Source organism: Gadus macrocephalus, chromosome 7 (assembly GCF_031168955.1).
Source record: "Gadus macrocephalus chromosome 7, ASM3116895v1".
Taxonomy (NCBI): Eukaryota; Metazoa; Chordata; class Actinopteri; order Gadiformes; family Gadidae; genus Gadus; species Gadus macrocephalus.
This window is the reverse complement of record NC_082388.1, coordinates 2,515,681-2,540,640: the sequence shown is the minus strand read 5'-3', so window position 1 is coordinate 2,540,640 and position 24,960 is coordinate 2,515,681. Positions and strand designations below refer to the sequence as shown.

Sequence of the window (24,960 nt, the reverse complement as noted above, 5' to 3'; positions counted from 1 at the left end):
CCCTTACATGTACACAAAAAACACGAGGACTAAAACAATAGAAGCAGCAGACTTTACAAATCACCAACAGGTGTGCACGTATCTTTAATAACTGAACATGTTCTGCGGCCGCTTGGTTCCCATCAGAACACAAAAAAATCAAGATTCAGTCTAAAGTAATTTACAACATGCAACAGTGCAATACCTTACTGCGTCCGTATCTCTGCCTATGTACACAAATATATTGTATTTGTGTACAGCACTTTGGTCAACTACTGTTGTTTTAAATGTGCTATATAAATAAACTTGACTTGACTTGACTATGGCCTATAGCCTACTTATATTGGATCGCCTGGTCCTCTGCCAATGCTACCGCGACAACAGCTTTCCGGGTGGCGTCCATGTTTTCCTCCAACGACCGAGCGAAATAATAAAACGCTTGAAGTGTGGGCGTGGCATCAGATCCGAGATCCGAGTCGGTTCGCAGAGAATACTCGAACGCACCAAAGCTGCAGTGCCTCCATGTTTCGCCGTAACATAAAGCTGTGTTGTCTTTACTAGTTTCACTACAATGTTATGACCACCACTAGCTAGTGGAAAATACATTTGTGTCTAGTACAGTGATATATTTGTAAATGTTAGGCTATATATTGAGAAACCCGTCAATATTCGGCGATGCCGTCATCCCCAGATTGTTCTCGATATGCAGTAGCTAGCTAGGCCATAACATTACAATATTTCATGGATGCAAGCAAGCCAAGACAATCCATCTATATCTATAGCCTACATGACAACACACACGCACACACACACACACGCACACACACACACACACACACACACACACACACACACACACACACACACACACACACACACACACACACACACACACACACACACACAAAAACCCACACACGCACACACTTTAAAAACTGGTAAAGCAATAGGAGCCTGCATTGGCTAAAGTTGTTGGGATGCACGTTATTTTATAACAGGCAGAGGCAAAGTTGTGCATTAGCCTACAATGCAAACACGACAATAATTGGCACCGTTCTTGCGCACTCAGAAGAACATGAACTGAATAAATGCCAGGTATATAGCATGTAACTGCCTCTGTGTCAGTCAGCGCGGTATTTCTGAGTTATTTATTTTGGTAGGAACCAAAGTTCTCTAAGGCGGAACCTTTGTTTTTGTATCGCCCGTTTCCGTCAGGACATACTTTAGCGTAACATTCATCAAAAAAGTCCGCTGATTTAGTACATGTTTTTCAGTGCTGATGCATCTGCAAAATAGCTCTTAGCATCAAGATAAACAATCCTACAGAGTAATGCCAAGCTACACAACTTTCCTCTTGCAATGCAGCTACTAAGGTATGTTTTGCTGACGTTTTTTGTGTGTGTTTTCTGTTCTTGTTTGTATTAAATTGTTTTTATACAGCTAAGGGCTAACACCGTTAAGGGCTAACACATGTTGGGCTTAGTTAGATTGGTCTTTGTGTTTTGTTGTATTATATGTAACCAAAGTGTATTGTGTATACAGTAGCCTAATTGAAAGTGACGACATTACCAGGACAATGTTGGGATATTACTGTATGGCTTGTTATTATTTTGACTAGTGATTATTGTATTTGTGTATTATGTTTTTTGATTACAGTTTTCACGGTCTGGATGAACCAAATAAATCCTGCCAGTAAACAAAAAGGAAACTCGTTGCTGTCGTTTGTACTGAGGGAATTATAGTGAAAACTTAGCTGCTCACGAAGACAGCACCAAAGAGCAGTGAATGACAACAGTAAGGCAAGTAAGATGTCCCGAAATGGCGAAGAGCACACAATTGCAGATGTACATTTCCCAGACATGGAGTCACACGCACCTGACAAGACAGAGTGTGTGCACGAGCACAGCTCAACCGTGCAGCCACAAGCGACTGAAGGCATCATAGTGGACAACCCCGCTTCCTCAGAAGAGCCACCATTAGGCCAAAGAGTCCGCAGAATGACGGAAAAGGGTCAAGAACAGCATGATGAGCAAGTAATAAAGGTTGCACATCGGTTCAGTGTGTGCTATGAGAAGTGGAAGGATGCCACTAAAGAAGCCAAGCAAGCGCTGAGTGGAAAGTGCTCAGACGACCTGCTAGATGGACAAATTACTAAAGTACGCAATACCTCTAGGAGTCTAAATGACGTTTATGACGATTGGAAACGCCTTGAGGTTCCTGACCTTAACACACGTCGCAAAATCGACACCTGTGAAACAGTAACAAAGAAGATGGTTAAGGATGCAATGGACCTTATAGATGCAAGGGAGGAAGCTACAGCCCATAGGCATACTACAAGTCAAAGACATGAAGAACATCGAGTCATTGAAGAGGTAATGTCTGTAGCCTCAGGAAGGACAGGCACTAGCTCTCGCCACACTAAGTGCTCCTCTGCAAGCAGGAAGAGTGCAGCTGCTGAGGTTGCTGCCAACAAAGCCACCTTAGAAGTACAGCTGGAGCAAGAGCATTATATTAAAGAGCTTCAGAGACTGGAAGTTGAAGCCGCTCAGCTAAAAGCCAAACAAGAGGCTGAAAATGCAGAGAGACAAAGAGTGCTAGAAGCCAAGCGCAGAGAACTAGATCGATTGGAGACTATTAAGAAGCTAAAGGCTGCCGAGGCACGACAGCAAGTATATGACCAGAGTATACATTCATGTCCGGCAACTAAGGGCGACGGCTCAGATGAAGAAATAAATTATCTTCTCCATTGTGGCTCTGTGAAGAAAGAAGAGGAAGTCAAGCCTCAAACTATAAATGTTCTTCTCCATCGTGTCTCTGTGAAGAAAGAAGAAGTCAAGCCTCAAACTAGCCCACTGCGGCACCATTCTACACCACCAGCTGTAGCACAAGCAAGGCAAGAAAACAAATATGAAGATGGCACAACAGCTCTCGTCAAAGCGCTCGCAGAAGCCATCAGTGCGAGTCGCATTCCTCTACCTGAACCTACAGTGTTCAGTGGTGACCCACTCCGATTCAACGACTGGAAAGTGTCCTTTCAGACGCTCGTTGACAGGAAGAACATACCAGCTGAAGAGAAGATATATTATCTACGCAAGTATGTGGGTGGATCTGCTAAAAGGGCCATAGAGAGCTACTTTTTACTTGGCACAGAGCCAGCATATTATGCAGCATGGGACATCCTAGAAGAGCGATACGGCAATCCATTCCTCATCGCCAAGGCCTTCAGAGAGAAGCTCGACGCGTGGCCCAAGATAAGCTCCAAAGGCAGTATGGAACTTCAAGAACTCGCCGACTTCCTGCGCTGCTGTGAGGCAGCCATGTCTCAGATCAGAGGTCTTGAAATACTTAATGATTGCAACGAGAACCAGAAAATTCTCTCTAAACTCCCAGACTGGGTGACTTCAAGGTGGAATAGGAAAGTCATAGAAGCAGAAGAAGACACTCACATGTTCCCGAGCTTCAGCCAGTTTGTCAAGTTTCTCACACGTGAAGCTAAAATCGCTTGCAGCCCAATAACATCTCTTCATGCTCTTAAGCCAAGTGAAAGGATTCCAGACAAGTGTGTAAAGAGCGGAGGTCCTGGAGCAAAGGTGTTAGCAACCACCTCAGATGAGAAAGCCGTCGTCACAAGCTGTGTCTTCTGTGAGAAGGCAGGACACAGTCTACAAAGGTGTTACAAGTTTATGCAAAGGACAATCTTGGAGCGAATCAAGTTTGTTCAAGAAAATAAATTGTGTTTTGGCTGTCTCAAATTTGGCCACCGATCTAGAGATTGTAGAGAAAGAGACAGCTGCGACACCTGTGAGAGAAGACACCCAACTTGTCTTCATGACGATCGCACCAAGGAAGAAAGGATGTCTACAAGATCTGACAGAGCAAGGTACAGTGACAAAGACAAAGAAGAGTACAAAGAAAGGAAGAATGAACAGTCACAAGACCAGTCAGAGAGACCATCACGTGAGGCGACGGCACTTAGAGTCATCCAGAATGTTGGAGACACGCATACCTCCACAATAATTCCAGTGTGGGTGTCATCTACAAGTGTACCAAGTCGTGAAGTTCTGGTGTACGCACTCCTTGATACACAAAGTGACACAACCTTTATCCTCGACGAGACAGCGAAGGCTCTCAATGCTAGGAGTGAACCAGTTCAGCTAAACCTCTCCACGTTGGCTTCAAGAAACACAATCGTGTCCTGTCGGAAGCTAGCTGGTCTACAAGTTAGAGGTTTTTATTCAGACAAGATAATCACTCTTCCAGTGACTTACTCAAGAGAGTTTATCCCTGCAAACAGAGACCATATTCCCACACCAGATACGGCGAAAGCATGGCCTCATCTTGAACACATTGCAGATGAGATCGCTCCTCAGCAAAGCTGTGATGTCGGCCTGTTAATTGGCTACAACTGTGCCCAAGCCCTCGTTCCAAGACAAGTGGTGCCTGGTGAGGAACACCAGCCGTTTGCACAAAAGACAGACTTGGGCTGGAGTGTAGTGGGATATGGCAACCCGTGTCTCAACTATGGAGATGCAATTGGAATAAGTCACCAAGTCATGGTGAAGCAAGTGATGCCAGGTCTACCGTCCTCTTCAGACCTCACAAAGGAAGTGCACTATGTCTGTAGGACACAGATCAAAGAAGTTCTCTTACCTGCAGATGTCATCAAGATGCTGGAGTCTGACTTCGTTGAAAGAGAGTCGGAAACCAGCCCCATCTCTCAAGAAGATCTAAGGTTCCTGTCAAAAATGGAAAAGAGCATCAAGTTAAAGAGCGACGGTCATTACGAAATGCCGCTGCCATTCAAGAAAGAAAGACCTAACTTACCTGATAATAAGATCTGTGCTATCCATCGTCTCAGGTGCCTAGAAAGAAGGCTGAGAAGAAACGACCAGTACTACAAAGACTACAAGACCTTCATGGATGAGACCATAAGACGCGGAGATGCAGAAAGGGTCCCGGAGGAAGACATCCACAAAGCTCCTGCTTGGTACATTCCGCATCATGGGGTGTATCATCCACAAAAGCCTGGGAAGATACGTGTTGTCTTCGATTGCTCCGCCAAGTACCAAGGAACGTCCTTGAACGACCACCTCCTGACGGGTCCTGAGTTGACAAACACCTTGGTGGGAGTTCTGTATCGCTTCCGAAGAGGTCCTGTGGCAATCATGTGTGACATCGAACGCATGTTTCACCAGTTCCATGTTAAGGCAGAAGACCAAGATTACCTGCGGTTCCTTTGGTGGGACAATGGAGATCTCGAAAGCCAACCTTCCATCTATCGGATGAAAGTCCACTTGTTTGGTGCAGCATCGTCACCTGGCTGTGCCAACTATGGGCTGAAGCATGTCGCTGCTGAAGGACAAGGAAACTTTAGTGACGACACCATAAAGTTCATTCAACGGAACTTCTACGTGGATGATGGATTGTCAAGTGTAGCATCCGAAGACCAAGCGATCCAACTGGTGAAAGAAGCAAGAGAACTTTGCAGCACAGGCAAACTCCGGCTGCATAAGTTTATCTCTAACAGCAAGAAGGTCCTAGACGCAATCCCAAAAGAAGAATGTGCTGCAGCTGCCAAAGACAAGGACATGGCAATGGGTGAACTGCACATGGAAAGAGCACTCGGTGTGCAGTGGTGCGTGGATTCTGATGAGTTCCAGTTCAGAGTAATCGTCAAGGAGAATCCACTTACTCGAAGAGGAGTCCTGTCCACAGTCGCTTCAGTCTACGACCCTCTTGGATTTGTGGCACCGTTCATCTTGTTGGGAAAGCAGATCCTGCAGCAGATGTGTCGTGACAAGCTCAGTTGGGATGACACCTTACCTGATGACCTACGACCTCTGTGGGAAAGCTGGCTTCAAGACCTGCGAAATCTAGCCGAGGTGAAGATTCCAAGATGCTACGTTCCATCAAGCTTCAAGGTCCAACACTACGAACTCCACCATTTCGCCGATGCCAGTGAGTCAGGCTATGGAGAGTGCTCGTACCTCAGAGCAGTGAGTACGTCAAGTGAAGTCCACTGTTCCTTTGTAATGGGAAAGTCGAGAGTCGCTCCTACTAAGGTCACAACCATACCAAGACTCGAGCTGTCAGCAGCAGTGGTAGCTGTCCGCACCAGTGACATGCTCAAGAAAGAACTGGAAATAGAATGCCTACAAGAAGTCTTCTGGACTGATTCAAGAGTGGTCCTTGGTTACATCAATAATGAAGCCAGAAGATTTCACGTGTTTGTGGCAAATCGTGTGGAACGCATCAAGCAAAGCACAGAGTCTACACAATGGAAGTATGTGGCTTCAGAAGATAATCCAGCAGACTACGCCTCAAGAGGTCTCACAGCAGAGCAACTGGTATCCTCTAACTGGTTCACAGGCCCAGACTTTCTTTGGCAGAAGGAGTTACCAAGTGGAGATGTCAAGGTGGGAGAGATCACATATGACGATCCTGAGCTTAAGAAGGTCCAGGTTCTCGACACCCAGGCGAAAGAAGTCAAGTCGCTGCTAGATCGCCTACACAAGTTTTCAGACTGGTCCAAAATGGTGAAAGCTATCGCCAGACTCCAGCGCCATGTGAAAGAAATTAAAGGGCTTCAGCCAAAGTCCTGTGAAGCCTGCAGTTTGGAGGATGGCAAAGGTTATCGAAGTGCACCCAGGAAAGGATGGGAAGGTGCGAAGACTCAAGTTGCTCATCAGCGACTCAACCCTTGATGAGAAAGGAAAGCGTATCTCCAAACCTGTCCACCTGGAAAGGCCCATCCATAAGACGGTGACGCTGATGGAAGCAGACTGAAGACTCCGACCTCTCTCTTTCTTTTCCTCCCCTCTCTCTCTCTATCTGTCTCACTACAGGTGCAGTCATGGTGATCGTTCTCTGGGGAAGCCAAGGACTGAAGTTTAGTTTTTTTTGTTTATCCTTTCTACGCAGTATGTTGTCTCTCAATAGTTGAAGAAAATCATATACATGTGATATGTTTTGGTGGGAGTGTAACTGCCTCTGTGTCAGTCAGCGCGGTATTTCTGAGTTATTTATTTTGGTAGGAACCAAAGTTCTCTAAGGCGGAACCTTTGTTTTTGTATCGCCCGTTTCCGTCAGGACATACTTTAGCGTAACATTCATCAAAAAAGTCCGCTGATTTAGTACATGTTTTTCAGTGCTGATGCATCTGCAAAATAGCTCTTAGCATCAAGATAAACAATCCTACAGAGTAATGCCAAGCTACACAACTTTCCTCTTGCAATGCAGCTACTAAGGTATGTTTTGCTGACGTTTTTTGTGTGTGTTTTCTGTTCTTGTTTGTATTAAATTGTTTTTATACAGCTAAGGGCTAACACCGTTAAGGGCTAACACATGTTGGGCTTAGTTAGATTGGTCTTTGTGTTTTGTTGTATTATATGTAACCAAAGTGTATTGTGTATACAGTAGCCTAATTGAAAGTGACGACATTACCAGGACAATGTTGGGATATTACTGTATGGCTTGTTATTATTTTGACTAGTGATTATTGTATTTGTGTATTATGTTTTTTGATTACAGTTTTCACGGTCTGGATGAACCAAATAAATCCTGCCAGTAAACAAAAAGGAAACTCGTTGCTGTCGTTTGTACTGAGGGAATTATATAGCATATCGGAGACGGGCACACAATCAGTGCATTTGCAAATGAGAGCCTGCAGTATGACCGATCTTGTGACATTATTTAACCATCCATCTACAGCTAATACGATCAGACAGATACATCATTGATCACATATATAAGCCCACAACAAGCCCAACATCACCACGGCAGGTGCGCTCTCTCTCGCACATTCACACAATCACTCCAACTCCAAGGCAAGGCTGTTTCACTAAGACCACAAACAACCACAACTAACCAGCCTACATATCCACAACAATGCGCAACAATCAGTTCATTGCGTATCTTCTGTTTGGCGCACATGGCTAATTTGCATACTTTAATTTGCATACACAGGACTGACCGCTTGTCAGTCCTGTGTATAAAAATTAGAGCTGTCAAGCGATTAAAATATTTAATCGTGACTAATCGCATTAATGTCATAGTTAACTCACGATTAATCGCGATTAATCGCAAATTATTTTTCTATGCTAAATATCCCTTGATTTTTTTTGTCCCATAATTCTTCTCATTTTAATTCTCTTATCAACATGGATGGCAAGCCGAAGTGTATCGGCTTGCCTTGTGCAAATGATTTTCTATTGATAACAACATTGGCATATACTGATCAAAACAGGATGATACAAAAAAATAGCCTATAGTGCAATTAAACGACTGCTTTGAACAAATGTAATTTGAACATAGCAGTCAGGCTACTGCTTCTTTGTTTTGAGGCAAAAAAAAATTTGGCGTTAATCGCGCGATAATTTTTTTAACGCCGTTAAATTTGGTTTGCGTTAACGACGTTAATAACGCGTTTAACTGACAGCTCTAATAAAAATATAACGTATTTGTGAATAAATGCTTTGAATTCTGAATATTGGACTTGGTGAGCTTAAATAGGCTACATTTAAGTGACCTTTAGTGAGATGGCCTAAAACTGAATACAAATGTATTATTCTAGGACATAGGCTTTCAAGATCAATTCAGAGGTTCAACTGTTCAAGTCCAGTAGGCCTATTCAGAATTCAAAGCATTTATTCACAAATACGTTCTATTTTTTTGACAAGCGTAGCCGACAGTCCTGTGCAAGTATGCAAATTAGCCATGTGCGCCAAACAGAAGAGCCCGTTTTGAGTACGGCATCCGGGTCCTTGAAGTATACTTCTTTTCGCCGGATCTGAATTGGAACGTACTGCATACTCAAATTTTGGCCAGTAAGTACGGACAGTAGGCTACGGGTATTGGAACACGGCAGAAGGGGCGGGACTTCGCCCAAGTTTTCCCGCTTCTTCTCAGTTTGGGGCCGAATCAACTGAACAATAGAATCTCGGATCTCCATTTTTGTGCCATTCAAGTGCATGTGGTAAGGCATATTATGCTCTGAAATGTATTATATTTGAAACTTGTGTGGTTATTATATCATTTAATGGCTAACATAACGAAGCATAAGTGGACGACGAAAGTGATTTATGGTCAGAATCCCTCCAATCATCGTGTTGACTAGTCAGCGCCAATTCACTAACCAACGTTAAGTAACTCTTATTAACTTAGCAAAGGGATGTTAGCCGTCGATATTTACCCCAGATGTTCTAATTATGTTTCATTGTTAGACGATTGATCTGGACTCAAGCTGTAGGCCTACCAGTCAGATTAATAACTCAGTGGAGGAGGTGAGACACCATATCAATACTTAAAACATCTGTTCATGCAACATTGGTGAGTTAAACACCATTAAATACGATCAGATAAGACCAATGTGTTCATCAAACCCCTCCATGGCGAGAATGGCAATTTAGGAGAACGATATTACTTTATTTATGCAAAATATGTGGGATTTACAACAGTTAATTGGCTGCTCTATAGCAACTGTTGACTTTGATATATTCAGTATTACCTAGAATGTGTTACGGTTGTAGTTAAGGTTGTTTATCTAAGAAGTGGTAAGGTTGTAGATGAACAGTATTGGACATTATGTTGTCTGTTTGTGGTGAAGGAGGACTTTACGGATATCAGGGCCTACTTTTCCACAACAAAATGGAACCGCCTCTGTATGGCAGAGAAAAAAAGATTCCTGCAGATCAAGGAAAACCATTTGGTTATGTCGTCTCTTGGTAAACCACTCATACTTAAATACTATTTTACTGAGTACATTGCTATACATACAGACACAGGTGGTGCTGCTGTACACATCACTGCTTCTTTTGTGTCTTTATGTGTGTGTGCGTGTGTGTGTGTGTGTGTGTGTGTATGTTTGTGTCTGTGTGTGTTTGTATGTTTGTATCCGTATGTGTCTGTGTGTGTGTGTGTGTGTCTGTGTGTGTGTGTGTGTGTGTGTCTGTGTGTGTGTGTGTTTGTGTGTGTGTCTGTATGTGTGTGTGTGTGTCTGTGTTTCTGTGTGTCTGTGTTTCTTTCTGTGTGTGTTTTTGTGTATGTTTGTGTGCGTGTGAGTTTGTATGTTTGTGTCTGTATGTTTGTGTGTGTGTTTGTATGTTTGTGTGTGTGTGTGTGTGTCTTTGTTTGTGTGTGTGTGTGTGTGTGTGTGTGTGTATGTTTGTGTCTGTGTGTCTGTCTGTGTCTGTGTGTGTGTGTGTGTGTGTGTGTGTGTGTGTGTGTGTGTGTGTGTGTGTGTGTGTGTGTCAGGCCTGTCCTTTGTGGCTCCAGCCTTCATGAGGAGAAAGAAGCCCGGCCAGGTGAGAGTCTGCTCACCTGAAGAGACAGACTCTGAGGAGGAGCAGCTCTGGACCTCTGGATCGACCGGTACAAAGACATTTACAAGACATTTCTGGAAGGGGTACATTAAACATTATCCCTTTCAAAGCCCTGAAGATACATTAGCCCGCATATACTGCTTAATCATTTGACCAAAGATATAGCAACAAAAAGGGGTTTTATTGATTTAAAGGGATTTTATTGCATCTGAAAAAAGGAAAAGCTGTAATAAACATTTTTAAGGGGTTTTACCTCATAGTAAATTAGCAGGTTATATTACCCATTTTAGTCAGTTAGTTGAAGTGAGTCGTTTATATACCGTATTTTCCGCACTATATGGCGCACCTGAGTATAAGCCTCAGCAGCTAAATTGAATGATGTGTACATAGATAAGCCGCACTATACTATAAGTCGCGGGTGTTTTAATATTTAATTACAATATGCAAGGTTTCGTGCACAGAGGGGATTGTCGGGAAAGAGATGGCTGCTTGAGGAAGCTCCCATTTATTAACATTTCAACAAACAAGTTGCATATTTGCATAACGTATTCAAGTGTTACCATTTAGTGCAATAGTAGCTACAGAACATATACGGTACTGTGCTGTGTAAACAGTACTGTATCACATAACGTATCAGACACACAAACGTTTCAACTTTCAAACTTAAACGGTGTGCTCCCAGCGCACATACCGGCAGTGATCTACACAGCAGTGGTTTTCAATCAATGGTCCTTGAGGGAGTGCATAGGGGTTCCCCAGCAAAATTAGTTACCGTAATAGCGTCAAACATTTATTAACATTGGCTATTTTGGAAAAACCTTGAAAAAATGTGAACATCTTTGAACATTTATCTACGTTGTAGCCTACAGTAATAATAACATAACAAAAAACAAAGCTTACAGCGCTTGACGAGGCAATATCAATGGCTAAATTAAATGTGTTTTTTTAAAAGTGCAAAATAAAGTGCCTGTAACACGACAGTAAGCGCGTGAGCTTAAAGTTGCAACAACGAGGCTGCTTAAAATATACGGTAATCAGCCTACCAGAACACGGCTGTAACCAGAAAAGTCAAGTCATTAATCCTCATCTCCGTCTTCTTCCTGCGTACTAAAACCACCAAAGTCCTCATCTTCAGTGTCGGAAACGAACAGGCTCACGGTGCACAGCAAAATCATTAGTGTTAATTTAACTCTCATAGAGTCAAATTTAACACTTTCTTGGTGTTTATATAATCCTCACCAAGTTGGAGTTAAAGTAACACTTTTGAAAGTGTTAATATTTTAACACTCACAGTGTTGTTTTTTAACACTTTACAGTGTATTTGTAACACTATATGGTAGGGGTGTAACGGTACACGTATTTGTACCGAACCGTCACGGTACAGGCACTTCGGTGCGGTTACAGAGGTGTACCGCGGTTCGTAAATGTGGCGTACATAGCGTTAATATGGTGAATGTAAAGGCTTGTTTTGCAATACGGAATTTAAAACTTGAAGTCGGAGTTCCACCCGGACCGTTTAGCCAAAGTAATGTAGCGACCCTGGGACAGTTAAATAGTTTGTGTTATGTGTTGCATTATATTTTGTTGTCCGTTATGCCAGTTGTTCTATGTGCACGTATTGTAATGTTCTTCTTGTCAATCAGCGTGGGGGCGAATCATTAGGTCAGCTGGGGGAGGGCTTTGGAAGAACAGGAGGGTGGGGACCTGCACGCGAGTGAGACCGTGTTGGGGGTTGCCGGGGTAACCGGGGTTTGTTTTGGGTCGGTTTTCTGCCGTTGGTTATGTCGTTACGGGTTTCAGTGACCTGGTTTTGGTTCATTAAAACTACCTTCAACTACTAATGACTCGACATCATTATGTCACCGGCGAGGTCACTACATTGGTGTCAGAAGTGAAACTATTATTATTTATTTTTTTTCGGTCCTGCTGTGCTCGGCGAGTCGGCTACTCCGACTCCGTAATCCCTTCAGCAGCTCTCAGTCGGGATGTCGGATACGCAATGCAATTGGCAGCCCGATCTATCTTATACAGTGCATAAGATATAAGATCAGCAGCTCTCAGTCGGGATGTCGGATTGCGTCGACCAATAGGTCCATGGTTTCGACGCATAGTTAAAAATATTGGATGTGCACGTAAGCTACGGAGAGGGTCTCCGACAGGCTGTCCGGCTATGGATAGGGCTCCCTGTGTCTACTTACAGCACTTTAACATGCACACGCATTTGAAAAGGCGCCATCCAGGTGTTACTATCACCGTTGCTGTGAAAAAAAAAAGCGAGCTGTACAAACCCAGCTCACTGGGAATTCAGAAACGGAAATGCCATAACAAAGTTTATTGGTGTTTTCAGTGCTGCTTTTTTTTTTTTTTTTTTATTCCCCTAACCGTACCGTATCGTACCGTACCGTGACTTAAAAACCGAGGTACGTACCGAACCGTGACTTTTGTGTACCGTTAAACCCCTACTATATGGTGTTACTTACCAACACTAAGAGTGTTGATTTATTGCACATTAAAGTGTGTTTTTAACACTATATGGTGTTACTTACCAACACTAAGAGTGTTGATTTATTACACATTAAAGTGTGTTTTTAACACTATATGGTGTTACTCACTAGGGTGTTTTTAACTTTCAGTTAATCATTTTCACCAAGTTTAAAATGCTTCTATATTCAACTGTAAGAAAAACCACATTGCTACAGTATAAAGTATAATCAATCCTTAAAACAAACTATTTCTTTTGTTTTTTATTCAACATTGCAGCTCACAAACAATATTGCACACAAGATCCAGGCATCAAACACATTGACAGATAATGTCTCTCCTCCACTCTTCTCTCTAATGAACCACTCCAGTGTGGATATGAGAAAGGTGGAAATAGGCCCCGTCACGTTAAAATTGTACCGGGGGCGAAAATTGTACCGGCCTACGTCATCAGTTGTTTACATCTCGACAACCTGCCTGGCAACAGACGACGCGATCGTCTGTTGCCGGGCAGGTTGCAAAAAACATTCGGCTCATGTTTCCAAAAGACGAAATAACATAATACAGATAACGGATCGCTAGATAACACTTGTTTTTACTTTATATTTGTATTGTATTTAATTGTTTAATCGAATAGCAACAGACGACGCGATCGTCTGTTGCCGGGAAACGGGCGATCGCGTCAAATGACATAGGAAGGTTCTTGTACATTCCCACGTCATTTGACGCGATCGCCTCGATTAAACAATTAAATACAATACAAATATAAAGTAAAAACAAGTGTTATCTAGCGATCCGTTATCTGTATTATGTTATTTCGTCTTTTGGAAACATGAGCCGAATGTTGTCGGCAGGTTGTCAAGATGTAAACAACTGATGACGTAGGCCGGTACAATTTTCGCCCCCGGTACAATTTTAACGTGACAGCCCAAATGAATATATTTACACATTTCACAAAATGACACACAACTTTATGCACATGAAAAAAGTTAGTTGACCAGAACAACCAGTACGTGAGGAATAGGATATGTACACAACCTATGCATATTTAAAATGAAAACAAAGGCACAATATATTGGCTCACATCTCTACCATAGGCATTTTGTAAGGCAAAGGGCTTATACATTTCAAGACTGTCTGCTTTTATAACATCTTTGTCATCACTTTCAAATACTTGGTAGGCATGAAAATGTTCACTGAATTGATCAACCACAAGTTTTGTCACTAGGAGTACATAACATTTTCAACTAAAAGGATCTTTTGTATTCTGCAAAACACTGGCATTTCATGTTCAATCCCTCTGCAAACAACTAGTCCTGTCCTGTACTCTGTCCCACTGATTCTAACCCAATTAGTCGAGAAGATGTCTTTTAGTACAGCATGAAGGGGTCGGGCAAACCTTTCACTATCCTCATCAAAATGAAATGGTTTCAAAGGTCCATACTCCATATGGTTTAAAGGTGATGTCTCCCAATGATATCCTATAGACATTTGATGTTTTTTGGCAAGAGATTTGGTGATGTTCTTGAAGTTTTTAAGAGTGTTCTTGAATACTTTGTGTTTTGCTTCAAATCTCATGCTCCACATATGAAGTAGAGGCCCTATTTTTCTTATGCAAGCTGGGTAGTGTATCATGAAATGATGTTTTGGGATCAGGTTTCTGCGGATACAGCTGAACAACTCATGATGTTCTATTATTAGATGTTTTAAAAGTACAGTCATGCCTAGTGTAACAGAAGGAGAAAATATGATGTTGATAATCTGCAGTAAAATCAACAGCAAAAGCCAGTTTTTGTTTCCTTCTGGCACAATGTCACCAAAAAGTAAAGGGATGTTCCTCACAAGACAAAGAGTCTGAATGGAATTGAGGCCGATGTTATTGCCAATACTGTCTAAATTAATCCTTGTAGGACGGTTTTTTCGCTCCAAGTACCCATAGTCAAAAGCATAAATTCTAGATAACAGATCAGGCTTTGACAGAACATTTTCTGAGAGATATTCCAAAAGTAACTTTATCTCATACTGAGCCACCCCTTCTAGGATGTCGTGCATTATGTCGAAAGAAAAATTGTGGCTAACATGAAAGAACTGTAGGCCATTAAGAGATTAATTCCTTTTTAAACCAAACACTGATAACTTCTGTGGTTCTGATTGCAACTCATTGCAGTGCATTTCAAAAAGCTCTCCACGCAAGATTATCTTTGGGTGGTCCTCACTGTAAACATTCTGGGCATCACCTTTTTCCATCAAACATAAACGACAGTAATAACGTCCATTAAAAGACTCTGTAAACCCTAAAATTGCATGCATTCCCAAGTTGTCCCCAGTTATCTGACATATAGTGCCATGGACTTTTTCAGTGGAGAAGGGCAAGTCAAGACCGTGACTTTCCAGTGTTTTAATGTCATTTATCAGAGGCTGAAGAATAGGATCAAAGCCATATTTTTTTACATCTTCAGTGTGAAACAGTGTGACCAAATGGATGTTCATCACAGCAGAGTTAAACTTTGGTGGCAGATTTCTAAGGACAAAATAGATAGCACCCATTTTGTGAATACCGCGTTTTGAACCCAGTGGGTTAGCAGTTTCAAAGTCATCATAGTACATCTGAATTTGTAAAGAAGTCGGATGTTTAGAGAACAATGCATGCGTCTTAAAATAACTACCATCACAAAAGTCTTCAAATATGTCAGTTTTGGATACAAAAGTTTCCCCAAGCAATTTACAAATATCCGAATTGCGGCACATGAATTGGATAGTTTTCAAAATTGGAACGTAAACAAAAGTGTCTTTTACTTGAACTTGAGGCACAACTTAGCTAAAATTGAGGCACTGATATTTTTAGTATGTTCTTTGTTAAGACCAGATACATTGTCCTCAAAACAACCAGCCTCTAAGCTCTGTGGGACACCTGTTTCACCAACTTCTGAAGTACTTTGGACACTGTGATGGATAGCTTGAAAGGACTCCGGGTTTGCTGCAACACCACTTTGACAAAAATTCTCCTCATGAACTCTCATTAAATGTTTTTTGAAACCGGAATATGACAAAAACTGACGCCTACAACGATCTTGTGCACAAACCAACTTAAACCTCCTGCTAGGATAGAAACTGTGATCAATTCTTAAATGGGTTACCAAGGACTGGACAGCCTGGTGTACAGCTTCACATATGAAACACTTATACATTTTAATACGTTTTTAATTTTATACGTTTTAATCCTAGTTCAGGAGTTTTGCCCGCAACTCACGGATTCTTGGAGACTCATCTGTTGTTGTGACATCGATGTTGTAGACTGTTGTCTGCACAATTGTGTAGAGCTGGACCAGGGACTCCTCGTATGACAGGTTGAACACGTAGTGTGATTTGAACAGTTCATCAAAAGCACCTAAGGAGCTGGTGGCTTGGCAGGGGATGAGCTGTTTGTCAACGACAATATAGAAGTTGTCAATCTTGTTCTTTGTGCGACCAGCAGCAAGGATGTACGGTTGTTGACCCTTTCTCCCACGCAGGTGTTCATCAATGCTGCAGCAAGACTGAAAAACAGAATAAGTTGAACACCTTAATGTTAGTGCTCCCCCTTTTACGATGTTATTCAATAGTTTGCTTTTCAATATCGTGTTTGACAAATATCAAATTTTTTTTTCCATTTATTTTTTCTATTTCATGAATTAATTCTGAAAAATCCATCTAAAGCGCGTTAATGGCAAGGAAGGCCTTGTATATTAAATCATAAAGTCCATGAAGTAATGGCAGGGGGGTGTAGGGATGGAGGAGGTCAGAGAGGTAACGGGGGGCCAGAGCATGCAGGGACTTGTAGGTGAGTAGGAGGATTTTAAACTTGATCCGGGACTTAACAGGTAACCAGTGGAGTTGCATCAGGATGGGGGTGATGTGTATTAAATGTCATTTATCAAATGCAAAAGTCTGCTTTGTATATGGGCCTTTGGCCTACCTGCTCGCTAAGCGATACGCATCAGCCTTTGAAAAACTCATATTGGTCAACTACATTAGTTCTCTCTTTTGTTGCTGGGGAAAGAACAGATGAGACATCCATACCTTGTGAAAGTGAACCATTTTTTCCACTGCATCACTGGCACTGATTTTGCTCCTCTTCCGTCCAGCTGTGGGTGGCAAGAGATGAAGGAGCAGCAGCAGCAGAGAAGCCATGTCACTGTCCCAGCCTATCAGGGGGGAGATACAACACAAAACAAGTCATCAGTATCTACTTGGAAGGCACAAAGTAAAGAGCACTAGCTATTTGGAATGAAAACCAACACTGCACACTTACTAGTGTCATCATTCTCCGTAGGTTTCTCAGCAGCATTCAGAAGTCGGCACAGCTCTTTTGACTGAGTCAGTTGTTTGGCCTCTTTGATAACCTGTTTCACCACCAAACAGCAGCAGGGAGTCTTGATTCAGCTGTTGATCATGCACCAATGTAAATACATTACGCTAATGGTCAGAGTATAATTAACTATTGGAACCCAACCAAATTGAAGACAAGAGTTTAAAGACTGGATTTTAAATAAAATTCACAACTCACTAGTCCTTTGACATCTATAAAACGTGGAAATGTTTTGAAGACGTCGGCAGATCTCTGTGCATCACGCACTAGGTCTTGGCGATGTTGTAAGGTCAACTTCATCTTCTCAAACACACCTGCTTCATCAGGAGAGTGAACAAGAAAAGAAATAGCCTCCCTGCAAGCATCTCCATCAAGCTGCTGCTGCTCTGTGGCAGCTGGTCTTTGGCGCTTTGGTCCTTGTAGTTGAGGCACTGTGGCTGCCTGTGGACTGCCCGTCGCCCGGTTCTTCCTGGACATGGTCCTCAGGCGCCATGATAAAAATCCTGTGTTTTTCACCCCATCATAGAAGTGCTCCTGTGAAGATGATTCAAACACTAATACAAAGGCCTATCACTACTTGATCTTAAGTTATTTTTCGTCTTCATGGCTATCTTCATGGTCGAGTCAAACTTTGTAGCAAACTTTGCTCAGTGGTACTATGTCGTGCATCTTTTAGATCAGTATAAATTAACAGTGCATTCAATCCTGTAAGCTAAACCCAAAAGCTCTTGTCTGTAAAACTTTATTAGAAAGTAACCTTTTTTTTTTTTTAAAACTTACATATCCCTTTGGAGAAAAAGGATCCTTTAGCGAGGGAAACAGTGTAATGATTCCCAGGGCATACTTCTCTTTTTGCTGACGTGGAACAATCCTCCTTTAGAGAAAAAACTATTCAACATCAAAATCCAAATGCTCCACTAATGACTATAGCAACACAACTGTTATTTCAAAATTCATTACATTCCTTCTTAATAAACCATTTCTAAACAGAAAAGTTTGTTAAAATGTATTTAAGAACCACGTACCCATGCATTTCAGTCATATGGCTAGTCAGAATGTTAACAAGGTGTCTCCGGGTGCTGTGCGTCAACGTATTTTCTGACTTGTACTCTTCCAGGACATCCTCACCTCCAGGTTTCCTTAGCAAGGCATTTTCTACCATCTTTTCACATAAGAGAAATAGATCAGTGTACATTTCAGTCTTCTGTGATAAAATAATTTGAACAATAACCTGCCAAAATGTGCCTGTTCCGATTTACTTTCCTCGCTAAATGAACAATTCTAATTCATGCACCTTTCTAAATGTCAAAATACTGATTGGTGATAATCTCAAATGAAATGACACTGTATATGTTTGCAAGTGACAACTATTGCTCAAGTACCTCTTTCGCTGCCTCTGACCCTGAGGCCTCTGTGGTACTTCTGTTCATGACTTCAAAGTTGGATACATTTCTGTCTATGGGAATCCCCCGTTCTCTTCGACTGGAGAGGTCATTATCACTCGAAGAAGGTGACATGGTATCCGTGAGGGAAGATGGTGATGAATGATCTAAAGGAGAGAAAACTTAAAAAACAAGGAAATCTGCTATTGTGGGGATGACAGTCAGAAGTAGAAATTATTTTTGATATGGTTATGATTTCAAATAAAACCATTGACTGTCAGGCATAAGTCAGGATTGGACTCTATCAGTTCAAGAAGGATGTCTTCATCCACTGCTGTGTCGGTTTCATCAAAGATTTGAAGGTCAGTCGCATCAGGAAGACAAAACTTGCTTTTGACTATGGGAAAGATTAGCATCACATCAGATAATACCTGAAGCAGGTTTTCAACTGCAAATATTTTGATGACTGATCAAGCAATTTATATCGGACACTAATTTTAAATTGTTAATATATTTAAGTTATGCCAAATCTACACCACATTCTAAACCTTGACTGTACCTGTGAGCAAAATAAGGGGATTTGAAAACAGTTGTTAAAGTGTTTGCACTATTAGCCATATTTAATGGTTCCCTCTATTTCAAATGTCAAAAAAATAAGGCTTGCACCAAGAAGCATATTGTCATCTGCAGGCTAAAACTGATAATGCAATTAACTGTCATAAGGGTTAATGATCCATGTCCAACAAACTATTCATACCAACAACACAGAAAAATACAGCCTTGCCTTGCCTTGCCTAATAGTTGGTTTTTTGTAAAGGCGGTGTCACGTTAAAATTGTACCGGGGGCGAAAATTGTACCGGCCTACGTCATCGTTTGTTTACATCCTGACAACCTGCCAGGCAACAGACGACGCGATGCAGAAAACATGTTTCCAAACAACGAAATAACATAATACAGATAGCGGATCGCTATCTGTATTATGATAGATAGCGATAACACTTGTTTTTACTTTATATTTGTATTGTATTTAATTGATTAATCGAAACAATAAAAAAATTTGCCCGCGAAACGGGTGATCGCGTAAAATGACAAATGTTTTGCCCGCAAAACGGGCGATCGCGTCAAATGACGTAGGAGGGTTCTTGAGACATAATACAGCAAACGGATCGCTAGATAACACTTGTTTTTACTTTATATTTGTATTGTATTGAATTGTTTAATCGAATTTAGCTAGTAAACTGAGTGTTTTAAGCAGGTTTCATAGTCTAGAATGTTCAAGAACCTTCCTACGTGATTTGACGCGTCATTTGACGCGATCGCCCGTTTCGCGGGCAATTTTTTTTATTGTTTCGATTAAACAATTAAATACAATACAAATATCAAGTAAAAACAAGTGTTATCGCTATCTATCATAATACAGATAGCGATCCGCTATCTGTATTATGTTATTTCGTCGTTTGGAAACATGTTTTCTGCATCACGTCGTCTGTTGCCGGGCAGGTTGTCAGGATGTAAACAAACGATGACGTAGGCCGGTACAATTTTCGCCCCCGGTACAATTTTAACGTGACAGCGGCAATATATTGTTACACAAGATGGTTACTCACCTTCATTGATGAATTCCAAATAGGTGAAGCCTGACTGCAATCTGATGTACTTCTTGGTACCCTGGTATTTCACCTTCAGCAACATGATGCCTTATCTAAAAAAAACAAAAAACAGTGGAGATAATGTTAAAGTTTTAATTATTCCTTTGCCAGGAGTTAGAAACAGAAATTGCAAGTCATGTGGCCATTAGCTAAAAAATACACTACATGCATATTTTAGTTATCTAACTTAGCACTAAGTTTCCTTTCATTTCAGAGATCGCAACAAAAAGGTTCTGGCCTGGGCATCAAGCGTGGTTGGTTGGTCTGTATGCGAGTTAATGAAACGTTTGAGATTATTGTAAAATAGGCGCGATGCATGCCTGCTAACCGAGATCCTATCATACTAATCTTCCTTGCTCTGAATGGGACGATATCGTTTTCAAATATAAAAAAAAAATACATACGTTGTGCAAAGGAATAATGCACGCATAATAATGCAATAATAATGCAAATGAATAGTGCACGGAACAAACGTATCACTTCAATGCAGTTTAATAGAGGATTGACAGCTGACAAATGTCCATTTAGCAGACGCTTTTAACCAAAGCGACTTGCAATAAGTACATTTGTCATAAGAAGTGAAACGATATATCGCTGTCAGTGACAGTGATAATGGCAGCTGTGTTTTCTGTTTTGTGTTCAATAGTTATTGAGTGCAACATCCATAGTGATTTTGATACAAAGTGATGATAAGCGGGAGTATTTATAGAAAATATTTGCGATCTAGAACGTTCGTATTTAAGCTTATACCACGGTCTGCGGGAATACTCGATTCTGATTGGATGCAGCTAGCTGCTATGGTCCGTCCTAATTACTGGAGGAGTGAACAACGTTTCCGTTGCATGAGAACCCAACGGGCGTGTAATGGTGGTTCCGGGTATTAGTCGGACCCTCAGGCGTAACCAGGGAAACAAATGTATGTTTTGTGGAAAACTTTATATTCAGATTGTAAAACGCATGAAAATATAAATTAATGATCTTAATTTGGTCACCGTTGGTAAGTGACCGTGGTATAAGCGGGATAATGCCCTTCGCGGAGGCCCTTCGCGGAGGCAACCGTCCTCCACGTCGTCCATTAATTCCTGATAATGGACACCTCGTCGGGCATTATCCCTTACGTGAATCATTTTCATTTGCTCTCCATACCACCATCTAACCAACCAATCGCGTGTAGTCATGCTTTAAACAAAAATACGTTTTTGAAATCGTCACATACACAAACTAATCGACAAGACGAGGGATAAATGACAAGGGATATATCTCTTGTCTTTTATCCCTCTATTCCCCACTATTCACGGAGCCTGAGGTGAATCATTTTTAAAATAAATAGTCTAGATCGATAGTCAAGTCTTTATTAATACCAAACGACACAAATCGTCGGGCATTCATTTAGGTGATTCGGCTCACACAGGACTGTAGCCTACAAGACCACACAGAACAAGGGATACAAGTCTGACTGGACATAGAAAGTACATCACATGAAAACCACACACGTTGATAGACGGATAGATAGACAGATAGCCCTAGATAGATAGATAAATATGTTCCATTATTTGCCTTGCGGAGCCAGCCAGTCCTGTGCGTCAATGCTAATTAGCCATGTGCGCCAATGCTAATTAGCCATGTGCGCCAACGTCAATTTGTTTGACGAATGAGTGCAGATCATGATTTGCAGATGCAGATCAGTGAAACACATTTTAACTAGCCTACTACAACAAGCAAATATACTAAACCACTCATTTAAAAATCGGCCAAGCCATAACATGCATATTTAATCGATCTAACTTTGCAGTTACTTACCCGACAGAAACTTTTCAAGCACCCTCCAGAACCCACCACGTGTTGCACTTCTGTTGAAAATACATTAGCATAGATAATTTACCCAGCCTGGCTAGCTAAATTGCTACAGCTTGGTTAGCCCTGCTGAATCGGTCTTATTGCTTAGAACTTAATACTAAATAAAACGAGTGCAAATAAATACATAAAAAGAGCCAGTTCATTAACTGACGAAATTGCGAAAAATTCGCCCATTTATTTGTGCTAGTTAGCTAATGTAGCCAAAGCAAAATTAGCATTATATCCCCACCAACTTCAACACATTTGCGGCACATAATTTACGAACACAAATTTTTATATAAAGAGTAACTTGCTAAATAATGAAATATATCTGGTCCTTACCTTTTCAAATAGTATATTACGTTCCCCTTCCAGAAGCTGGGCTGCCTTTCTCTACCAAGACTGCAGTGCAATGGCCGTTTTCAAGAAAAAGAGCGCCTTAAAACCGGATATGGAATTATCTCTGAGATTAACTCCGTTGAGAGTGCATACAATCAACTCTCTTAAACAACACCACGCACAGAGCTATTTTAGCACTGCAAGTGTTAAAATAACACCAAAATCAACACTAAGCAGCTCGAAATAATTAACACTGAAATATTAACACTATTTAACACCGCAGATTTTGCTGTGTGGCTTCGTCAGCCACTCTCCTCTCTCCTTCGTTGTCGCTGTCAAAACCAACAAACTCATCTTCGTCACTGTCAGAATCGAACAGCCTCTGAAGGGCCTCAGCTGTGGCGGCGTCCTCCTCTTCATCACGCAGTAGTCCAGCCTTTCGGAACCCGTTAATGATCGTGGATGTTTTGACACTCCTCCACGCCATCAGGACCCACTCGCAAACTTGAGCGAAAGTTGCTTTTTGCATGCGACCAGTCTTGGTGAATGATTTATCGCCGCTAGTCATCCACGCCTCCCACTGAACGCGTAGTGCCACTTTGAACGCACGATTGACACTGATGTCGAGTGGCTGCAGATGCTTCGTTGTGCCCCCAGGAATCACAGCTGGAATCGAGTTTGTGCTCTTGATGGCTGCTTTCACATTATCCGTTATATGGGCCCTCATGCTGTCCAAAACGAGCAAAGCTTTTTTTTGGCGAAAGAATCCTCCAGGGCGCTTGACGTAGCACTCATTCAGCCACTCCTTCATCACGCTTTCCATCATCCACCCTTTCTTGTTGACTTTATAGGAGATGCCGTTCGGGATCTTTTCTTTCGGCATTGTAATCCGCTTAAAAATCACCATTGGCGGAAGCTTTAATCCAGATGCTGTGCAGCCAAGAACACAAGTGAAATTAGTTCTCTCGTGGCCAGTGGTTCTCAACGTGATGGACGATTCACCTTTCTTGTTAACAGTCCTAGTGAGAGGCAGGTCAAACGTCAAAGGCACTTCATCCATATTTATGATCTGGTCCGGTCCGATGGAATATTCCTCTATCTTTCTTTGTGTGAATTCGCCGAAGTTTGTTATTTTTTCCTTGTAGTCGGGAGGGAGTTGCTGACACACAGTCGTCCGCGCCCTGATGGACAGTCCCTTTCGTCTCAGAAATCTGAAACACCAGGATGGTCCACCTCTGAAATTTTAAATTTTCATTTCGGTGGCGACTGTTTTAGCCTTCAGTCGGATCTGCACGGTGGAAACACCTCGGCCGTCTGCTCTCTGTGTGTTCACCCAATCTTCAAGAAAGTCTTCAAGTTCGGGCCATCTGCTTTTATTATCTCTGAAAGCTTTTTTTGACTTCTTGCATTGAGACAGTTCTTCCCGCTGGCGTTTCCAACGTCTCACCATTGACTCATTGATGCCAAGGCCACGTGCAGCAGCTCTATTTCCTTCTTTTACAGCCAGATTGACTGCCTTTAATTTAAAAGCTGCATCATATGCAATTCTACGTTTGTTTTCCATAATGAGGGTTTGTGCATGAAAACTTCCGTTCAACAAACTGTCTCGCTTTCGTAATATTTGTCTTGTTCTCGTTCTGTCTTTCGTAGCCTTCCACTCAAGGTTCCACTTTTACTTTTGTGCGCTACCTGAGGCTTTTCCGGCCTCCAGCGTTTCCTGCTGGAGCCCGCCACTGGTGGCGGGGCGCGGACCGGTCATAGAGCCCATAGAGTTAAAGTCGGTGGACTGTAACTGTAACCTGTAAAATCCATAGATTTAGGAGGTCCCCTAGTGGCCGTTAGCTGTAAAAATCCATAGATTAGCTGCACCGTTATATAAGCCGCAGACTCGAAAAATGGGGAAAAGGCGCGGCTTATAGTCCGAAAATTACGGTACTACTTTTTAATAATAATAATAATACATTTAATTTAGAGGCGCCTACCAAAACACCAAAGGTCACCTTACAGAGCATGTAGTCATCATAAATCGTTTAAAAAACAAGACATTGTGGAAAAAAATAAAAAAATAAATAAACATAATGAATAAAAAATAAATAAATAAAACAAAAACAAGACCAAACAAAACAAACAAACAATCAAAACAGTGATCAGTTAGACGTTGTGTGTGAGTTTGAACAGGTGAGTTTTGAGTTGTGACTTGAAGGTTGTAATGGTGTCTGACTGTTTTATGTTTGGGGGGAGGGAGTTCCAGAGCCTGGGTGCTGAACAGCTGAATGACCGGGCACCCATTGTAGTGAGTCGTGATGTGGGGATACATAGTAGTCCAGCAGAGGTTGAGCGGAGGGATCGGGAGGGAGTGTATTCTTGGAGGAGGTCGCAGAGGTAACTGGGGGCTAGGTTGTGGAGAGCTTTGTAGGTGAGGAGTAGGGTTTTGTATTGGATGCGGTAGTGTACTGGGAGCCAGTGAAGTTGGATGAGGACAGGGGTGATGTGGTCAGATGATTTGGTGCGGGTGATGATTTATTTATAATCAGTTAGTAGGAGTTAGTAGCATACATCCTTACTTATAGTTAGTCAGATATAGTATGTAAGTTAGGTTTTATACTACATTGGTTGTTAGTAGCTT

General features: G+C 41.8%; 2 protein-coding genes and 2 long non-coding RNA genes across 4 annotated transcripts in view; 3 read left to right on the top strand and 1 right to left on the bottom strand.

Moving 5' to 3' along the window:
* The first annotated feature begins 1,087 nt into the window (after positions 1-1,087).
* Positions 1,088-6,040, top strand: LOC132461142 (uncharacterized). The gene is made up of 3 exons (XM_060056188.1): positions 1,088-1,352; positions 1,636-5,937; positions 6,021-6,040. The coding sequence occupies exons 2-3, from the start codon at positions 1,788-1,790 to the stop codon at positions 6,038-6,040; spliced, it is 4,170 nt and encodes a 1,389-aa protein (XP_059912171.1). The 5' UTR covers positions 1,088-1,352; positions 1,636-1,787.
* A 562-nt stretch (positions 6,041-6,602) lies between these two features.
* On the top strand, positions 6,603-7,561 carry LOC132460767 (uncharacterized). Its single transcript, XR_009526421.1, has 2 exons — positions 6,603-7,226; positions 7,510-7,561. It is a non-coding gene; the product is annotated as an uncharacterized LOC132460767 (long non-coding RNA).
* Positions 7,562-8,718: 1,157 nt separating this feature from the next.
* LOC132460665 (histone-lysine N-methyltransferase PRDM9-like) overlaps positions 8,719-24,960 on the top strand; it is a 45,987-nt gene continuing 29,745 nt past the window's right edge. The window contains 4 exon segments of the mRNA XM_060055494.1: positions 8,719-8,953; positions 9,201-9,260; positions 9,584-9,701; positions 10,231-10,347. Coding sequence (XP_059911477.1) covers positions 9,641-9,701; positions 10,231-10,347 — 178 coding nt within the window. The 5' untranslated portion in view covers positions 8,719-8,953; positions 9,201-9,260; positions 9,584-9,640.
* Positions 18,789-22,627, bottom strand: LOC132460792 (uncharacterized). The gene is made up of 3 exons (XR_009526448.1): positions 22,338-22,627; positions 20,118-22,009; positions 18,789-18,906 (listed from the first exon to the last, which is right to left on the bottom strand). It is a non-coding gene; the product is annotated as an uncharacterized LOC132460792 (long non-coding RNA).

Bases quoted from the DNA above. Each gene is read 5' to 3' on its own strand.
- LOC132461142 (XM_060056188.1), top strand. From the start codon at position 1,788: ATGTCCCGAAATGGCGAAGAGCACACAATTGCAGATGTACATTTCCCA. The intron at 5,938-6,020 runs GTGAGTCAGGCT...GTAATGGGAAAG, and splicing joins CCACCATTTCGCCGATGCCA to TCGAGAGTCGCTCCTACTAA.